Here is a 19,658-nt window from a genome sequence, read left to right as displayed (position 1 = left end):
CCAGGTAGCCCCGCACGCTGTTAGCAGCTACCGGATATCGTGTTGGTCACGCAGCCTCTCTCTCTTCGGGACCCCCGTTCATATAGCATCTGAGCGCTTCAAAATCTTCCACCCGCTGCGAGGTGGGACAGCGCTGTTATCCCCATGTTACAGATGGGGAACTGAGGGACGGAGAGGCTAAGGGACGTGCCCAAGGTCCCGCAGGCAGGTGGCGCCAGAGGTGGGAATTGAACTCGCGTCTCACAAGCCCCAGGCCAGCAAATCAACCACAGGAAGCAGGTGCCCAAGACCAAAGTTTCTCTGCAAAGCACCCGCCCCTCTGGGAGCGTTTCAGGGCCTTGTGCTCTGCAGTGCCCCAACTCGGGATTACCCTGGGCTCTGACACTTGTGAAGAGACTGGGAAGCTCCTTATTTCAAGGAAACAGAGGGGTTAGTGGCTTTTCCCCTCTACAAAGATGCCCAAGTTCAAGTCTATGCCCAGGTGGCAAGTGTAATGCATTTGAGGGATGGGGAGGGGCCTGCTCCTGATGTGTGCGGGGACATCATGAAATGCACCCCACTCAGACACATGCGATGCCCAGGAGTGGAATAGAAAGGACAGGTCAGGAGTGAGTGGGCGAGGTCCACAGCTGGGATCGCAGGGGGGTGTGGGTCTGGAGCGAGTGGCCCGGGCCTGATTGGGCCTGGGGTTGGAAGGCTGTGATGGCGTGAGCCTGCTGGCTGGGAGCAAAGGACACAAGCTGGGCATGGGGGTGCAGGGCTGGACTAGCAGGGGGTTGCTAGCCAGGACAGCTACCTTTGACGCGTCACTTTCACAAGCCCACGCCCTCCAAGGTGCGAATGGGGAAGAGAAATGGGCAGGTGTGGGGGCAGGGCAGGGCCCTGGCTCCGAAGGGGTAAAATGAAGCAGCTCCTTTGGCCGACAGGCCAGGTGCCCTTAGGGCCCGGCAGTGAGCTGCCCCCATGCGAGGGGCCAACTTGCCAGAAACCCACAAGCTCGGGCACGTTGGCAGCCAGGATCCTGGGCCCTCTGGCCCAGCTGAGGGGGACGGGGCGAAGGGTCACACACCTGTGGGCCCGATTCTGATCCTATTTCTCCACCTCCCAAACCGGGCGGGAGGAGGCCTGCCACTCTGCCAGCACCCACCTGCGCTTGATCTCGTCTGGTGGCCGCACCAGCTCGCAGGCTGTGCCCAGTTTGGTGAGGACGGAGAAGACCTGCCCGCGCTCCTTCCAGGCTGCGTCGTCCCAGCCCTCCACCCCGCGCCAGGTCACCGAGAAGATGATGTTGGTGAGTAGGTTGCACAGCTCCTCCTCCGGCGTTTGCTGAGATGGGGGGAGAGGCGGAAAACACATGCTGATCTGAGCAGCTGGTCCACTCCCCGTGGGCTTCTCCTAGAGGGGATGGCGGACGCAGTGCCCCCTGGTGGAGACAACGGTCCTGCTCGGACATGATGGGGATGGGATTGGGAGAGTGGGGCATCTAGGGACAGAGGACCATGACCCAAGGATCTCTTGATGCCAGCTGGCAGAGGGCACCAGAGGGCATATAGGTGACAGGGATCCTCTGGGTCCAGTGCGTTACTATGTAGATAGCGAAGAGTGTCATTTACAGCCTGTCACACTGGGCAGCAGAATCTTTGGGACACGTGTGTGCAGATAACACGCAAGGAGACGTGTGGGTCTAGACTGGACATTTTGTTCTTAAAGACTTGGAGTTAACGGCACATCTTAAGAGGGGTCCCGCTGGAGCCAAGAGACTTCTCTCCCTGCCTTACTGGTGCATCCTGTGCATCTCGCAGTGGGTGGCTGTTTGCACAGAATCAAATGCTGATGAAGAGATGGCGGGGACCGGAGGAAAAAAATTAACAGGAAGGGGTGAACGGCGGGGAGAGGCGGGAACCTGGTTTACAGGTGAACAACAAAGCGCTGGTCTAGTGCATCCAGGGGTGCAGAGATACCCTGGCATCCTTCATCTGGGGAGGCCAGCTGCCAGCGGGCATGGTCTTGTAGGGTGACCAGATGTCCCGATTTTATCGACGTGAACCCCTCTTACTGCAGACAGCGGCATCCCTGCTCATCCACTGCTGCCAGCTCCCCTCTGGATGTTCTCAACATGGGCCGGGAGAGCGGCTCCTTTGCTGGCCATGGGGTGCAGCAGCTTACCTGGGGGTTACTGGTATTGGAGACGTCATCGCTGGCCAGAGTCTCTTGGTAGCTGCTTTCATCCAGGACGTTGGAGAGGCTGGAGCTTTTGCGAGCCCGCGTGCCCGGGAAAGGTTTGAAGTACTCCAGAGGGGATGGGGTCCCTGGCAAGCTCCCCGGCGTCTGGTTCCCGCTCTCCACCGTGGCGGTGGAGCAGGTGCTGGCCAGATCGAGGCCGAGGTCAAAGGGCGACATGCAGAAGGGCGAGAGCGGGTGGTAGACGCCGTCGAACTGGTGGGCGTCGGTGGAGGGGGCCTCCCCTTGGCCGGGGATGTCGATAGTATTGGAGGAGGAGGAGTGGCTGGTGCGGTCCAAGGAGTCGAAGGATTTGAAGTTATAGGAGCGGAAGGGCTTGGAGCCGCCGGTTGGGGAGATGGAGTGGTCCGAGAAGCCCTCGGAAAGCTCGTGGTCAGAGGCCTCGAAGCCCACCGGCAGGAAGACCTCCAGGTCCTGAAGGTCTGCCAGGGCATGGCTGGTGCTGTCCAGCCGCTCCTTCCCGGCCTCGCTGCCCGACTCCTTGCCCCCGTGCTCCGAGAGCTTCAGGAGGCCGAGACAGTTCCCGTTGGCAGAGCCGCTCAGACTGTGCTGGCGGGACTCGTACGACTCCTTGACGTAGAGCTTGGTGAGCGTGTCCTGCCAGCCAGCCAGCTTCGCCAGCTGCCTCACCATGTCGTGCTGGGAGTAGATCAGGTGGAAGAGCTGCAGGCAGGGAGAAGAGAGAATGGGGCACATCACGGACCAGCGTGGCTGACCAGACCTGTTCCCACTCCCCGTACCCGTCGGAGAGGGAGGAGTTTGGCACGAGCGCCAGGGCGCTCAGCTGCACAATCCACTCGCCCGCCTTTACTGGAGCAAACAAGGATTCGCCCAACGTCCACTAGTGACTAGCCCTCACGGTCCAGGCAAGACTGGGTTAACAAAGGGCGCCGGGCCTGCCCACTGCTTCCCGCACCCCTCAAGACGGCCCACCATGGGGCGGGGGAATCCTCCTTAGAGGGCCTCACGCGCGGTCAGGAGCGGGGTCACGCCTGACGCTCCTCAGCCCAGAAATCGGGGCTCCCACATCTACAGCCCCCATGCTCTCCGCTGGCCTGGGTCCAGCAGCAAGGATGCAACGGCCCGAGCCACGCCCGCAGTCCTTGAGCAGAGCTCCGTTCACCTCACCAGGTACTCGTACGGCCCCAGCAGCGCAGCACCCAAGTACCTGCTGAGACACCCACAGGCCCGCGGGGACTAATCCCCCACAAGCCCAGATCTGGTGAGCAGCTGAAACTGATCCAGCAGAGACCAAGAGCCACCACCCTAGGGATGTGTTCGGGCCTTGGGTTCCTCCGCCCCTTTGCGGCGGCACGCTGGGGACGGCTCCGAGTTCTGAGGCAGGGACGTCAAGGGAGGGCTGCAAGCCTTCGACCACGCTGCGCTGGACCCTTGCCAGCTCCGTGGCTCCTTCCCCGGCCAGCCCTCCTCGTGACACCGGCTGCCTCAAAGGTCTCCACGGCAGCCAGCCGGCCGCTCAGCTGGCTTCCCACCCCACGTGGCTCCAGGTCCTGCTAATCAGCATCTCTCCCCGCCCTCCGCTCTTGGGAGGGACGTGGAGAGATGGGGCCAAGCCTGGCTCCGCTGAGCACGGTCACCCAGGACTGCGCGGTGCGAGGGATCTAGGGGCGCCATCAGCCCTGCTGAGACCAACAGGGGATGTAATCCAGGGCGTCTGCATTTAGCCCTGCAGATGGATGGCGTCTGTCTGTCTATAGAACAAGGGCAGCTCACGGCTCTGCCAATATGCCCCTGCCCTGACCAAGAGGGCAAGACGGCAGGTCAGCCTGCAGGTGCATCTGCTCGGGGCACGGGCTGCATGGCCAATCGGCGTGAGACAGGGCAGTGCCTCAGTGACAGACGCCAGTTCCTGAGGACACCCAGCCGCCTTCGGAGGGCAACAGCTTCCAGGGACATGGGGCCTGGAGGGCACGTAAAGAGACGGAGCCAGCTGACTAGGGAGGCTTGGGGGCCCGATGCGTTAATGCCCCAGGCCCAAGTTTGAGCCCATCTGGGGCTGTATGTGCAGGGAGTGACGTGGACTCGTCTCTCTGCAACAGTGCACCGTCAGGGAAGCCTGCAGAGCTCCTCTGCCGGCTCCGCGGGCCCCGAGGGCTCCACGCCGGACAGTCCTACCTTCCGGCAGGTATCCAGCCTGACTGCCAGCTCCGCCCGGTGGGACAGGTACACCACAGCCATCAGGTCCTTGTAGCTGGGAGAGTCTGCGGGGGATGAGAAGCAAGACCGGGCGTGGGACGCGGCCCCGCAGCGCACTGACCTAACGGACACTTCCCGGGCTACAGCACAGCCTGCCTCCCGTGGAGACCACCGGCTGCAGGCGGGTGATCCCAGGTCCGAAACGCATGGCTGACCCCTGGCTCCATAAATCCCAGGCTCTCTTTAGCAACACGCCCCCCAAGCCACGTGGCTCGCGCCTGGCTGGGTAACGCAGCAGGGCCACAGCCTCCAGGCAGGCGCCGTACCTGAGCCAAGGACCTGCTCCAGGAGACACCGGAAGAGCAGCATGGACACCGGGATGTCGTTCAGATACGATATGAGCCCTTGGTAGCCGATGTCCTTCAGCTTCAAGCGGTACTTGCTGCGCTCGTGGGCCTTCTCGTATTTCAGCATCTTGTACAGGACCTGCGGGAGGGTGAGCACCGGCCTTAGGGGAGGGGACCCACCACGGGCACTGGCCAGTGGCGGGGGCCTAGTGCTGGAGGCCAGGGGGACGCGGACAACGCCAGACTCCAGGACTCGCGTCTCACCTTGAAGACTCTCTCCCGTACTTCGTCTGAGAACTTCCTCTGGACGAGCAGCGAGAACAGGATCTCCACGTTCCCCGACTCAAAGAGGAAGGCGTAGAGCTGCTCCTGGGAGGCCGGTTCTTTCAGCAAGCCATGGATCACCTCCAGAACCCCACACACCTGCAATGGCCACGGACGCAGTTACACCCCTGGACGGAGATGGCCCGTGTACGCCGACTGGCCATCACCCCCAGACCCAGCAACCCTTCGGCCTGGCCTCAGGATACAGCCACGCCTCCCCGGCTCTCAGACGAGTGACTGGCAGGGATTCAGGTGGGATATTCATGGTAACGGGGGTTGCCGAAGGTGCTGTTATGGTTGGGAAAAACAGCTCCCGAGGGCTTGTCTACATGGACAGTTAAAGCAGGGCAAGCTGGGGTGTGAATCTACAGCACGTGCCTTTGCTGCGCGCTACCTAGCCACGAGGACCCTGCTGCTGTGCGCTAGAATGGCCGTGGTGCGCCCGGATCTCAGCTTGCGAACCACAGCAGGTCCGAGCGCACAACAGACCCGCTAGTGCACGGCAGCTGGGTCCGCACGGACGCTTGGTAGCGCGCTGTACGTTCCCGCCCCAGCTTGCCGCGCACTAACTGGCAGGTGAGACAAAGCCCTTAGCCAGTCAGCTCCCTGTGCGTCCCCATGTCCTACAGATTATCGCTCACCACCACACAGTTTTACCCAGGGCCAGCCCCGCTGCAGCCGAGCGAGCTGGGTCAGGGATCTTCCTTGGGGACATCACTAAGGACACAGCCTGGCTTCCAGACCCCAGGTTGCAGGGCTGGATCAAGCACAAATACACAGAGTCCTCCCGAGCACCACGCCGTCACTCCGCTGACTCCAGGTGCTGTGCAAGCCCATAGTAAGAGAGTCCCTGCCCAGGAGAGCTTGCAGTCTGAACAGGCAGGACGAAGAAAGGATCGCTCCCCCCCTTTTAAAGATGGGAAATGGAAGCCCAGAGAAACGAAGAGTCATCCGGGGATGTCTGTGGCAAGGCCAGGCAATGAACTTAGCACCCCCGAGTTCCAATTCTGCACCTTAACCACAAGGCGCTGCCCCTAGTGGTACCCCTCCCCACACCGACTGCCCCACCACACCTGGTGTTCATCATGCACCGCAGCCAGGTAGTTCAGGACGCTTTGCATCTCGTCGGCAGAGAAGCTCTTGCTGAGGAAATCTTTCACCAGGCTGAACAGGGACATCTGCACCGTCTTCACGTCGTCCGTGGGAATCGGCTTCTCCTTATGAGTGCTGCGAGGGGAAAAGGGCGGGAACTTTGCACCAAGGGCATCCGACGGCGTGGCCCGGATGCAGAAACGGGGGAGAACAGCATTCCTCAGCCTCCCCTGGCTTCGCTTTATACTGCCACCCCTGACAGGGCTCCAGCCCCCCTCGCCCCCAACGGCGGCAGGCATGGTCCCTGATCCCAGAGCTGCCCAGCGGGGCGTGCAGGACAGGAACTCTCAGGCTGCAGGAATCCAAGAGCCGTAGGGCGAACTGGGGGAGGGGACGGAGCGAGAATCGCAGCGTCCAGGGGGACTCCGAAAGCAGCAGCAGAACTGGCAAGAACGGGGCAAAGCAGCCCCACCAGGGAGTCAGTTCTACTCCAGCCTTGAGAAGCGCCCACAGAACAGCCTGCCATGGGCAGCGGGTATCGAAGGGCAGGGGAGGTTAAGCCTCCCCTAACCCAGGTGTGACCCCGCTCACGCTCTGCCCCGAGGCCCCGCCCATGCTCCCCATCTCCCCTGAAGCCGGCGGGGGCTCTGCTCCAGCTGGAGGTCAGGGGTGGCGGGGCGGCCGGGGCCTCAGGGCAGAGCGTGAGCTAGAGGAAGCAGGGGGTGAGGGGGCGGCAGGCACTTGGGGTTCTGGCGGGTGGGTGGGGGCCTCAAGAGGAAGAGGCGGGGCAGCAGGCTAGCCTCACCGACCTTGGGGGGGGGTTACCTGCTGCCCATGTTTCCCCCCCCCCATGCCTCCACTGGCGTGTGGAAGCTCCTTGGACAAGGGAAAAGAAATGGACGGGCCCTGGGCAGAGCAGGCTGGAGAGAACATCGTCTCAGACCGCCTGGAGCCAAGGAACTGGTTCAGCTTTCCCATGGGCTGCCCCAGGACATCCCCTCTTCTCCAGGCACTGAAGGGTTAAAGCAGCTCAACCAACACACCGGGACAAACAGGGGCAAGCTGGAAGCCGGGAGCCAGCCTTTAACTACTCACCCGTAGTACGTCCGAATGGAGTCCAGGATGTATTGGACCCCGTATTTCTTGCGGCTCCTCTGCTTGTGGTCCTTGATGGTGCTCGATAAATGCTGAATGTGACCTGCAGACATTGGGGAAAGAGAGGGGGAGAGCAGACACATCCAGAAGATTAAGTACGTACTCGTATTTCCCAAGCAGAGACAGTCGGGACATGGAGCAAGCTCTCGGCCAAACCACCCTGGCCAGGAGGCTGCTGATCCTGACCCACACAGGGGGAAGCCGTGAGCTGCCAAGGCCCGCCCCAGCTGGGAAGCAGACCCCCAGATCCCCCCTTACTTAGCCGGACAGCGAAGTCACTCTTGCTCCAGATGCGGAAGTCGAAGAGCAGGAACTGGTACAGGAGGTGTAGCAGGAAGCTGTGGCCCTCGGCAGCCACCTGCTCCATCAGGGACTGCAACGCCACCAGCACGTTCATGTCCATCATGAGGCTGGAGACCTGACAAAGTGCAAAGCAGTGCGAGCTGGGTGGGTGGCACCATTTCCATCCAGCAGCCGCAGGGCATTTTGGGACTTACGAGTCATGTGACCCACACACAACGAAAGACTGGCAGACGTTTTCCTAAGCCAGAGAGGGGGCTTGAAGGTAGCAGAGGACTTGCCATTTCGGGTGGTGAGAGAGAAGGAGAGAATAAACTCTTAATCATGAGGGGTAAAAGGGATACGTGTTTGGGTGTCCCCACAACATGTATAAAATACTCTTTATTTCTCCAACTCCTCTGCGATCACGCCATCAGTATGCTCCAGAGTCAACGCCCTAGCGAAAACAAGTGGGAGCAGAGGTCACCCATCATAGCTTGTTCCAGCTGGGTTGCAGCCAGCACTGCTGGCATTACGTGTATTCCCCGATTGGACGTTCCCCTTTGCAGGCACATGCAGTGGCCCAGCTGCTGGCTTTAATGCACCATGTGTTAGGCCCTGGGCTCAGCACCGCCTTGTTTAGCTCCCTAGGTGACCTAGGCTCTGACCGGCTGGCCCTGGAAGTCTCTTACCTTCTGCAGCAGAGCTCCAATGATTGCCGGCCCGTGGCACTGCACCAGGCTCTCCTGGTTCACGGGGTGATGCTGGATAAAGTTCTTGACCAGCAGCAGAAATGCAGCCACGCCATTATTCTCCAGTCTGCCCTCTGCAGGAGGGGATGAGAAGGGTCAGCCAGGGACCAGCTCTTATTGCCAAGGGGGGGAGTGGGGCTGGCTGCCCAAGGGACAGGTAGGTACATGGCCCAGGCGAATTTCAGGGCTCCAGCGGCATGTGGAGGAGCTGGTCTCCCGCTGCCCCCCTCCCAGGCTTTCCCAGCAATAGCCAGGCCGATGCTGCGCTCACCGGAGGACTTGCTCAGGGGGATGAGCATGCCTTGGCGACTCCGCGAGGACGTCAGCTCTGGCCCAACCAGGTCGTGGGTTTCCTGGCTGTCCTCCGATTCTTTTCTCTCGGCCGCCACTTGGTCCAGCAATGGGAGGAGCACCCCCATCCCGCCAACACAGTTCACAACGTCCTACAGGAGGAGAGAGAGATACAGGGCCCTGGCTGATCCACCGAGACCGGCAGGGAGCTTCCGTCCTCGCCAGCCCCTGCCCTGCCCGCGCTGATGCTGCCTCTTACAGGGCAGTGCTCAGGTAAGTAACATGCAAGACTCTGGCGAGTTACCAGCCAGAGACACCCTCCAGCCCAAGCCAGCTCAGGCCAGGAGACTGCCCCTAGGAGTCAGCAAGAGAGCCAGCCACCGCTTCCCAGAGCCAGAACCCAACAGCCAGCCAGGGGAACAATCACAACAGGAACAAGCGTTTAGCAGTGCAACAAAACCATCCGGGTGTGTGCGCGTCTCAGCAGCTGTGCCTGACTCCTCGTCAGCAACACCAGTTTAACTCTATTGACCTCAGGGGGGCTACTCCTTTGTAGAAGAGAATAAGGCCCACTGAATCTAAACGGTCTAGAGGACTGAAAGCTTAAGTTAGCACCAGGGTCTTAAAAGCAAATAAACTGGTCTCTGCCTCCTCTGGGCAACTGGTCTCAAAACGCTGCCAGGCTGATTGTTGTCCTAGAGCAGCGTTTGATTAGCCGCCGTGTGTGTGCGAGTCGCACAGCGAGACCATGGACCGTATGCTGTGGGCCGCGACATTATCGGGGGCACCCTGGACAGCACAAGACTGCCAGTGTTTTGCAATCCTGACACGGGAGCCTGGGATGCAGGGTTCAAGTGTTCCTCCAGTGCGTCAATATCTTGGTAGTGGGTTGAGAGAAGAGCAAGGAAAATGATCTGGGAGCTGAAGGGACTATGGGGTACAAACAATTATTGCTCAGCCAAGCTCAGTGTAAGGGGGTAATGGGGCAAGGGGAACCCTATGGGTGGGAGTGTCAGAGAGGAATGATCCAAGGGCCATGCAGGGAGAGAAGCTAGGAGCGAATGGGATGGCATTAAGAAAAGTGCCAGGAAAGTCTCCCTAGCAGTGAAATGTAACTGAAGAATAGCCTCAGTGCAGGAGATCCTTCTTAGCAGACCCACCCCCACACTCTTATGCGTTCTGTAGCATAGGAGCCGACTTCCTCTGTTCCCAGGGGGATGCTCGACCCCCCCCCCCGCCCCATTCTTTCCCCCCAAACCCCCACGTCTGCTCTGCCACTTCCCGCCCCCACTCCTTCCCCTCCTCCCCCAACGCCTCCTGCACGCCGCCCAACAGCTGAGCGTGGCAGGTGCTGGGATAGGGGGAGGAGCTGATTGGCAAGGCTGCCAGTGGGTGCTCTGGGGCAGGAGCACCCATGGAGTCGGTGCCTATGTCCCATAGGGAAGGAGATGAACTGGGTGATCGAACCCATGCGATTGACAATGTGAGGATGCACGGATCCCAGTTTAGTGCGGTAGGAAGCCGCAGTTCCTGGACTGCTTGGCTACCCGAGACCACATTTCCCACTGAGTCCCAACCTCGCTGGCCCAGTGCCCACCAACTCCAAGAGGCGGGAGAGACCAAGAGGCAGAACCGTACCTTGATATCCCAGTTCACCACTTTGTGTCCGGTCAGCCTCCCGTCAAAACCACGGTTTGGAGACAGGTCCAGGCAGATGTTATTTTTACAGGCCTACAATGGTGCAAGCAAATGACACGGCTTTAGCACATACTATGGCCATGCCAACAGGTGCAACACACACATGCTCCCTGTCCTGGCATAAGCCATCGCCCTTGACAGCCCTACACAAGGGGAGAGAAGGAGAGGAAAGGTGGCCTTGGGGTTTGGGCTGGGACTCCAGAGAGCCAGCGTCCTCAGCTCCGCCACAAACTTCCTGCGTGACCTTGGGCAAGTCCCTTGATCTCTCCAAGCCTGTGTAAAACAGGGATAACTACTTCGTCTGGTCTGTTTAGATTGGAAGCTCCTCAAGGCAGGGGCTGTATCAGCGAGCACACCTATGGAAAACACCATGTACCCAGGAGAACCAAGAGTGGGGGTCCCGTCTGCGTAATCCTTGTCATCAGGAGTCAGAGTGGCTGCTACAGAGATCTAGTTAAAGGAAAGGCTTCCCAGCTGGGCAAAGCACTGCTCCATGGGAGAGCCCGACTGATATCCCAAGCCTCATGTCTTACTCCCCAGGCAGTTCTGGAGGAGCAGTGCGCTCAGCTCTGGGCAGGGGACTCACGACGCTGAACGGTTCAAACTTGTGTGTGTTGTCTTGCTAGAATATGGTGCAGCACAAACTCTGCTTCACCGACCCACGTGGATCGTAAAAGCCAGGTCCCACCACACAGTGGAACCCATCATCCCCCGGCCCGGAGGGGTTCACAGCCCCAAGATGACAGCAGATCGAAATCTAAACCAAACCCTTCCTCTGCAGTGAAGCCCAGTGGGCGTGACCCATCGGATGACAGCCCAAGAGCTTTAGCACAAAGAACAGCTCCACCGTCTTGGCCTTCGCACCCACAGGAAAGCCCTTGTTACAAACAGCAACCTCAAACAGTCACAGAGTCACTTGTGCTGAACTTGCAGCCCTGGGAAGGCAGTTACTTTGGCAGCCCATGGCATGTGATTTAACTCTACCCTCCACACACACCGGGGGAGGAAGGATCTAGCCCCTGAAGGGCTGCGTGTTTACTACAGGAAACATAAGACAGACAATACTGGGTCAGATCAAAGGTCCATCTAGCCCAATATCCTGTCTTCTGACAGTGGCCAGTGCCAGGTGCCCCAGAGGGAATGAACAGAACAGGTCATCATCAAGCGATCCATCCCCTGTCGCCCATTCCCAGCTTCTGGCAAACAGAGGCTAGGGACAGCATCTCTGCCCATCCTGGTGAATAACCATTGATGGATCTATCCTCCAGGAACTTATCTAGTTCCTTTTTGAACCCTGGTATAGTCTTGGCCTTCACAACATCCTCTGGCAAGGAGTTCCGCAGGTTGACTGTGATGTCTCCCCACACCCAGAGGCTCCCGGCATGCGGGGCTCTTCTGAGCTGCGGGCCGAGCAGGCGTGCGGGGTTAGGATCCGTTTTGGCTGCTGTATGGCATTCCTTTTCTGCCACAACTGCAGAGCAGCACCCGGCCAGACTGAAGGATTTACCATCCCCTAATGAGGAAGGTCCCAGAGCTGTTTAAAGCACTTGCCACCATGGGCCAGCCCAGCCCAGGACACTGGTAATTCCATACAGAGCTGGTCACCCCGCTGCAGCGCGCCCCTCATCTCTGTACGCCCATTATCCACGTACCGTTCCAGCTCCACCCACAAACTCCCAGCCCCTTTGGAGAGCTGGCCAGTGTTCAATGGAGCGCGCTCTCCGAGCCCTCTGAGCACGGCCCAGCGAACCCCCAGCAGCACCGGCCGTGCCAATCCCTCGAGATGGGGCCGGCAGAGACCGAACCGCAGAGAGGTGCCCAGGAAGGTCGCTCCTTACCTGGGGCGTGTAGTAGAGGAGCAGCTTGCTGCTGAGCTCCAGGAAGTCGCCTTCTGGCTTGAGTGGTGATGTAACGTTTGGTCCTGCGGGCGGGAGGGAACGGAGAGTGGGGTGAGCGAGCGACAGGCACCCCATTGCCGGGCTGGCCCAGAGAGCCGAGCACGTGCTTCCCCCTGGGGCTGACCCTACTGGTCAACGAGTGCAGAGATCAGTACAGCTATCCCTGGTCTGACCCCCGTGGGCCTAGCCCCTGTGCAAGAGCGACCTGCCCCCTTCTCCCTCCCAGCACGGGTCCCTGCCAGGGCAGCCTCTACCAAGAGTGCCCAGTGCCCTCCCAAGCCAGGGGAGCGGTGCACTCGGCACGGTGGGGCTTCACACCCTGCTAGCGCACACTCTGGGGATAGGGAGCGTGGGGGCCCATCCAGGCTATGGAAATCCATCCTGCAGCAGGACCCATCTGGTTAAACACCCTGTTCGGCCCTGCGGCCCAGACCGCGTTATCGGTGCTCTGGAATCACTGCGCAGCTGGGGCTGTCTGTGCACCGGTGGGGTGTGGGTGGGGCGCCGCCATCCCCAGCCACGCTGCCGGGAGTGGGGGGCAGCTCCCACAAATTCCTCAGCACGTTCCCGGCCCCGCCGGGACTCAGGGTCGGAATCCACCAGCAGCGACTTGTGTCAGACAGCTAGCACTGCTCTGAGCCCTGCAGGGCCGAGGCCTCCGAGAGATCCCTACTGCCCCTCTTCCTCCTGCTTCACCCCCCTACAAAAACCCCCCTGCAGCAGGGGAACAGCCTTCCGGGCCGTCCCCAGAGCTGCACGAGGGATACCACGCCTCAGACCGGCTCACTGAGCGAGGAGAGGCACCCAAGGGGGAGATTCTCCCTTTGAGACCCAGAACCTACCTGAGGAGAAAAGTGCTTTGACCTGGGTCTGCTGGAGGGCTTCACAGAAGATGGACACCGACCCCAGGTGCCCTTCAAGGGACGTAGGGGTCCCCCACTCCGTGTCCTGACTCCCTGCTACGGTTGTAGACACCTGGCCTTCTCTGGGGGGCTGAGCGGCCCCGGGAGTCCAGGAGTGCGTGGCCAACGAGGCAGGGAAGGATTGGGAGCGGCTGAGGGAGGGGTGAGAGGGGAAGGCTGGCTCCGGCGAGTGGGAAGGCGAGGGGTAGACTGTGGAGGTGGTTGTCGTCCGGTGGCCGGCAGAGCCGATGCAACACGAGGTGAACGACTGAAAAGAGAGAGAGGGAACAAATGCACGGAGCCCAGGAGAGGAGGGTAACGCGGCTCCTCCAGTGCCCCCTCCCCCCCAGGCCCTTTGACTTGTATTTAGACTGAAAGCTCGTCAGGGCAGGGGCTGTCTCTTACGCGCCTTTGTACAGCGCCGAGCACACTGGGGTCCTGTCCTCGGTTAGGGTCTCCCGGTGCTGCCGCAACGCGAGCAGGAAGTGTCATGTTCCCAGAGACCAGAGCGGCAGGTGGCTGCCGACTTCTCCTTTCTGTAGCCACCGTGATCAAGCCCTCCTCCTCCACCCAAAGATGTGGGACTAGGACCTGCCCTCCACCACCGGCCCCTGGAAAGACCGGATCGGGCAGCGCACGATGGGAAAGGAGGCTCCTGGGTCTCCCCTCAGCAGCTAGGGGTTGCTGTCGAGCCGGAGCAGCCTCCCAATACTGAACGGTGATGGGGTCTCTGGGAGTTGGTCTATGGCCTAACGTTATGGCTCAGATACCAGAATCCAAGGCAGCAGAGATGAACGAGACTATTACCGTAGGACCCACCCAATCCATCTCCCTCGGGTCAAAGGAGGTGCCGCTGTGGTGTTCTTACCTCTTCCAGTTCTCAGTCACCTAGACAATGAGCCGGGGAGAACCCTGGCCCAAGGCAGCATTTCCGTGTTTAACACACTGGCTGGGAGATGCCCTGGGTTTTAGACCCTGGCCCTGCCAGCTGCTCCATGCAGAGGGACCCCGATGCTCATAGGGAGCCCCATCATCATCCGCCGACGAGCAGCCACTCATGGGGCAGAGCCTGGCTCAGCACGCTGGCTGCCCAGCGCCTCCCTCATCCTGTTCAGCAGCCGGGCTGCAGGAAGCCCGACTCCAGAACTGCACTGGCGGTCCCTTGCCCAGGAGATCCAGGGACAGTCTGGAGGCTGCTGTCGGAAGGACCCGCGGAGTGCAGAGGAAACCACGCCCTGTGCCGACCGGTACGCCCAAGCCTCTCTGCCCACACCCTGCGCTCCGAGGCCGGCACGGCTATTGCGGCACCACTGTTGCATTCGACACGAGGACATCTGCCCGGTGAGATTCGACTACAGGCTGCTGCTCAAATCCCCCAGCGATTCACACCATGGATGCCCTAGGCACCCCGAAGACCATACACAGCGCTCCTCACCAGCCAGGCTCTGAACTGCGCTGGTTACCCAGGAAGGGGTTAAACCCAAAGCAGGGAGAGGAGCAGGCCAATGGGGAAAGCCAGCTGGTAGCCGGGTTGAGCCCCTCAAACTCCGAGGGTGGCAAGGCGGCTCAGGAGACAGCATGACCGGCTGTGCAGGGCGGATGGGCACCTCTCCCCGCGCCATGGGAAGAGACGTGAGGGTGCCCAGGAAGGAGCAACCTCCTGCGCAGAGTTGGGATCAGGCCCTTCCCCCCGAAGGGTTTCCTTTATAACCGAGAGCATCCGAGGGGAGTGTTCTCTTGACGCACATCCGCCCAGCCTCTCCTGGGCATGGTTGCTCCCCACCGGCAGGAGGTGGGGCTCCATGGCCTGGCATCACTTCATCCAAGATGCCCCCCCCTGCCACTGCCCACCTGCAGATTCTCAAGTCAGGCCCTTCAGATCTGACCTTTACCTGACACGCCTCCCCCAACCCCCGCTTGATCTTTCTCTCTCACCCTCCCCCTTCCATCCTGACGGGGATGAAACCACTCAGCCTGGTCTCAGTTCAGCCCAGCGCTTACTCCAAGTTCAGCCCATGCTTCGGAGCCCTGTCCTAAGCAAGGATGCTTTGCTGAATTGGGCTCAAGTAACCTTCCTCAGCCCTGGCACCCTCAAAAGCATGAGAGCAGAGTTGCTCTCCCCCACGACCTGCACGTCGCTGTACAGGGGAAGGGCCAGAGGAGAAGGGAACTAAAGAAGTCAGCAATGGAAAGCTGTGGGGGGGCGGCAGGACAGAGCGTGATCTGTCTGGGTCACCTAGGAGGCGAGGGGCCTGGCCCAGGAGAGCAGGGAGGGGAAGGATGGGAACAAGGCAGCAGCACCCAGACGGTCCCCCCGCGTTACCTCATTGAGGGAGGGAAAGCGCAGCTGAGCCACCTGCCGCAGCTGCCCGTCTGTATAGATGTTGACCAGGTTCTGGCCAAAGGGCCGGCGGCCGGTGACGTGGACGATGTCGATGCAGTGCTGGAGGAGAGAGCCGGGCAGGAGAGAGTCAGCGTCGGCTTCAACCCTGCCCCTTTACTGACTATACACAACATGAGCCCAACGACCTGCAAGCACGAGCCCCAACTACGCTCCTTCCCCGCTTCCAAACGCCAGACACTCAGGCTTCCGGATCCCCTCCTCCCAGACTCTCCCCTGCCAGATCATCAAGGATCCCGCTGCCAGCTGCCCCCAACCCAAGCCATCTCCTCCCGGACTTGGGGGCAGCTCAGGACCCGAGAGGAGCCCAGATAACAGATCAATGGAGGTTCAGCGTCTCAAGGCTGCGGTGGACGTACGGGCAGCCTCCTCTGGGTGGAAGGCACCAGCGGCGTAAGCAAGACTCAGCAGTGCTGCTCCCCAGCGCCGCAGGGCAGGGGGTGAAACACACCGTACCCCACTGAAACTGCAGCAGAATGCCAGCCAGAGCCCGGGCCAGGGGGTGCGGGGAAGCACCTCTGCGCTCGGGAAAGGTGCAGTCGGAGCCATGATGGCTGCGGTCGGTCCAGCAGCACGGTGCCACCTCCATGCTGGGAGGCTGACTCAGTAGCGGCTCACGGGGAAGAACGCCACCTCCTGAATCCCCCGTGCGTTGCTCAAGCACCTAGGGCAGAGGTGGGCAAACGACGGCCCCTGGGCCGCATCCGGCCCGCGGGACCCTCCTGCCCGGCCCCTGAGCTCCTGGCCCGTGAAGCTCGCCCCCCGCAGCCTCAGCTCACCGTGCCGCTGGCACAACACTCTGGCCGGGGGGCGGGGGGCTGCGTGGTCTTGCCGGGCAGCACAGTGGCAGAGCCCGGCCTGACCCGGTGCTCCATGCTGCGCGGTGGCATGGCTGACTCCAGCCGGGCGGTTCGGCTGTAGCACTCCAGGAAGCGTGCAAGGGGTAGGGGGGGTTGGATAGAGGGCAGGAGAGTTCGAGGGGGTGGTCAGGGGGTGGGGGTGTGGATAGGGAACAGGCAGGTTGAACGGGGGCAGGGGTCCCAGGGGGAAGTCAGGAAGGAGAGGGGGGATTGGATGGAGTGGCGGGGGGCGGTCAGCGGACAGAGAGAAGCGGTGGTTGGATGGAGCAGGAGTCCTGGGGGGGCCATCAGGAATGAGGGAGGGGGTTGGATGGGGGCAGTGGGGGGTAGTCAGGGGCGAGGGGTCCAGGATCGGTCAGGGGACAGGGAGCAAGGGGTGGTGGATGGGACAGGAGTCCCGGGGGGGGGGGGGCGCGGGGGGCGTGAGGGGGCAAGAAGTGTGTGTGGGGTCAGATAGGGATTGGGCCATGCCTGGCTGTTTGGGGAGGCACAGCCTCCCCTAACCGGCCCTCCATATAATTTTGGAAACCCGATGTGGCCCTCGGGCCGAAAAGTTTGCCCACCCCTGACCTCGGGGCTCTCCAAAAAGGTCTCCCAGGCAAGCGCTGGTACGGCTCCACCCCGAGCAGCTTGGGGGAGCCTGTCAGAGACACGCTCGCAGCCCAAGTACGTACAGCTGCAGTGGGAGCAGTAACAGGGATGCTGCACTGAACAGCCAGCGGCTCGTTTTCAAGGCAGACCGGACACTGCAGCAGTGCTTAGCAAACGTCTGTCCGAAATAGTGTAACCCACACACCTGCTGGGTGCGGTGTTCTGTCCCAGGTAGTGGCACCCACACCACACAGAGATATTAATGAGTTTGCTCTACAGCCTTCGTTAAGAGCCAGTCGGCTTTTAGCCCATGCGGTAGAGGCTCATGAACTAAGCTCCAGAGGGCCCAGGTTCGATCCCGCCCGCCGAAGCCTGGGGTCTGCCGGCGTTACACCAGGATGTGTCTGCAGGTCTCAGAGCTTTCAGTGAAGGCACTGGGAGTCAGATCCTAAGAATGACCATACCAGGCCCAACTGATAGTCCCTCTAGTCCAGTATCCCATCCCAGAGCTTCAGGGGGAGCGTACAGAACAGGGCAATTTTGGAGAGATCCATCTCTGCCTTCCCCTCCCAGCTTCTGGCAGTCAGAGGTTTAGGGTCACCACGAGCATGGTTCTGCTTCCCTGACCAGCTTGGCTGGACCCTATAATCCACGGATTTCTCCAGTTTTGTGGTGAACCCAGTTATGAACCTTCCCCTCTGTGACCGTCAGCAAGTTACTTCACCTCTGAGCCTTACTATCTCCTTGTATAGAGGGGAAACCAAGTCTGATCTACTGCCTTGAGTGAGGCACTAAAGAGACCCTGGACTACTGCTTCCTGAATTGCATGTTCCTGTTTGCTGCTGTCTCGCTCCACCTACAGACACCAGCCTGAGATATGGTCCGGTGGAGGGGGTACCGGCCCCAGGACACCTGGGTTCTATTCCTGGCTCTGCCACTGATCTCCTGAGTCGCCTTGGGCCAGTCACTTGCCCTCTGCTGCCCCTGCCACCCGGTGGCTGTTTGGACTGTAAGCTCTTTGTCTCTCAGTCCATGCATACGCAGCGCTTAGCACAACTGGGCCCTGATCTCCGCTGTGATTGCTAAGCGCGATCCTAGCAATTTGCATCCTGACCATCACGTTGTCTTCATACCAGGTGCTGCCCCCACGTTTAAATAGGTTGGCCTCAGTCTTTTGGGGGAGGGGAGGAGGATCCCCCCCAGTGACGAAAGGGCTCAGCGGAAACCCACTGCTGTAATTGCAGAGCAGAGGGTCACTGCACGACATGAACAGCCTGTAGATTCAGAACAGATGCAGGAAACGCTAGGGCACATGGGCAACGGGCAGAATTCTCTGGCACCTCCAGCACAGCCATTGCAGGGGCTAGGTTTAAAGTAGGCCGGACAATACCAATCAGATAGACCCAAGTCACACTTCGGGCTGTATGCTGACCCCACCCCCCTGTGGCCAAGTGAATTCGAGACGGTCACAAGCAAGATGAAGACTTGATGGACCAACTCATCAGGTAAGGCCAATGGAAGGGCATAGGGTCGCCAGAACAGAAGGCACGGGAATGAAAGGGGATGTCTCATCCCAGCGTAAAGCGACACTACTCACCCAGGCAGAATCGTTGAAGGTGAAGTCCGGGAGCGCCACCGTCATATACTCCTTCTTGGTGCACACTGCCACCACCAGCATCCCGTCGGCCGTGAAGAACGCCTCGAAGCCGGTGCCGCTGGCCGTGAAAAAGCTGCAGGGGGGAGTCACAAGGAGGAGGGAGGACCGTGACTTCGGGGTTAGAAGCTGGCCCGAGGCCCTGGAGGCCAGAGGGAGAAAGTGGAAGGGAACAGCTGTGGGAGGTGTGTGAACGAACACACCGCTGGAAGTAAAAGCCTGGAGGACAGTCAAACCAGCAGAGAGAATGGTTGCAGACAGCTTGGGGTGGGAGGGTCGAGTGAATCACTGAAGGATGAAAAATCAGACAGATGGGGATGATCGGAATCAGACTGAGCTCACAGTAAAGCGAAGATGATCAAGATACAGAACAGGAAGGGAAGGAGAAAGACACCAGATGGGGTTCTTACATTCTCCTCGAGGAAGGCTACCTGCCGTGCTCAGAAGGGGATTTAAAGCACAAGTTCTCCCAGCCCTGGATGCAGGGGGAGCGACCGAGACCTGCTGGGCACCAGTCTAGCTTCCTTTGCGAAAAGCTGACGAGCATGGGCGTCGGGTGGAGACCCCTGCTGGAGAGGCTAGCCCCCGTCTCTGCCGCTTCCGCCCACGCCCTCCCCATGGTCGGTGCCCCGAGATCCCCTGCTGCCCCCCTCCCCGGCCCGTGGCAGGAGCCCCAAACCCCCCCACAGAGGAGCCCCAGGCTGGCCGAAGCTGCGCCACATCTCCCCTCCCCGGACCCAACCCGCCCCGGGTGAAAGCATCTGTTAGAAGACGCTTTTGATATGCCCCATGCAGGTTCCGGGGTGCCTGAAGAGGTGGCATGTGCCTCAGCTGTCCCAGAATCTGCACGGGGCATAATAAAGCAAAATCTTTGCCACCAAACTCCGCAACCGGGGGTCCCCTGGCCTATTGTACCCGCCGCCCATGCTGACCAGTACTCAAGGGGAAGTTTCTACGCCCAAGTGGGGTTTTACTTCACCCTGGGCTCTGAGAGTCAAGCTGGGTTCTTCTCATCC

General features: G+C 60.5%; 1 protein-coding gene across 2 annotated transcripts in view; it reads right to left on the bottom strand.

Moving 5' to 3' along the window:
* NBEAL2 (neurobeachin like 2) overlaps positions 1 to 19,658 on the bottom strand; it is a 183,691-nt gene that overhangs the window by 42,007 nt on the left and 122,026 nt on the right. For both annotated transcript variants that reach the window (XM_084620646.1, XM_084620647.1), the window contains 15 exons: positions 18,586 to 18,718; positions 15,460 to 15,579; positions 13,077 to 13,404; positions 12,175 to 12,257; positions 10,277 to 10,369; positions 8,619 to 8,790; positions 8,288 to 8,421; positions 7,575 to 7,734; positions 7,257 to 7,359; positions 6,143 to 6,296; positions 5,010 to 5,168; positions 4,725 to 4,884; positions 4,378 to 4,463; positions 2,167 to 2,904; positions 1,148 to 1,326 (listed from right to left, as the gene is read on the bottom strand). In XM_084620646.1, the coding sequence (XP_084476772.1) occupies positions 1,148 to 1,326; positions 2,167 to 2,904; positions 4,378 to 4,463; positions 4,725 to 4,884; positions 5,010 to 5,168; positions 6,143 to 6,296; positions 7,257 to 7,359; positions 7,575 to 7,734; positions 8,288 to 8,421; positions 8,619 to 8,790; positions 10,277 to 10,369; positions 12,175 to 12,257; positions 13,077 to 13,404; positions 15,460 to 15,579; positions 18,586 to 18,718 (2,802 nt within the window). The remainder of the gene's footprint in view (positions 1 to 1,147; positions 1,327 to 2,166; positions 2,905 to 4,377; positions 4,464 to 4,724; positions 4,885 to 5,009; positions 5,169 to 6,142; positions 6,297 to 7,256; positions 7,360 to 7,574; positions 7,735 to 8,287; positions 8,422 to 8,618; positions 8,791 to 10,276; positions 10,370 to 12,174; positions 12,258 to 13,076; positions 13,405 to 15,459; positions 15,580 to 18,585; positions 18,719 to 19,658) is intronic.

Source organism: Lepidochelys olivacea (assembly GCF_965140295.1).
Source record: "Lepidochelys olivacea isolate rLepOli2 genome assembly, chromosome: 2".
Lineage (NCBI taxonomy): Eukaryota > Metazoa > Chordata > Testudines > Cheloniidae > Lepidochelys > Lepidochelys olivacea.
Note: the sequence above shows the minus strand (reverse complement) of the source record. Positions and strands in the feature narration are given on the sequence as shown.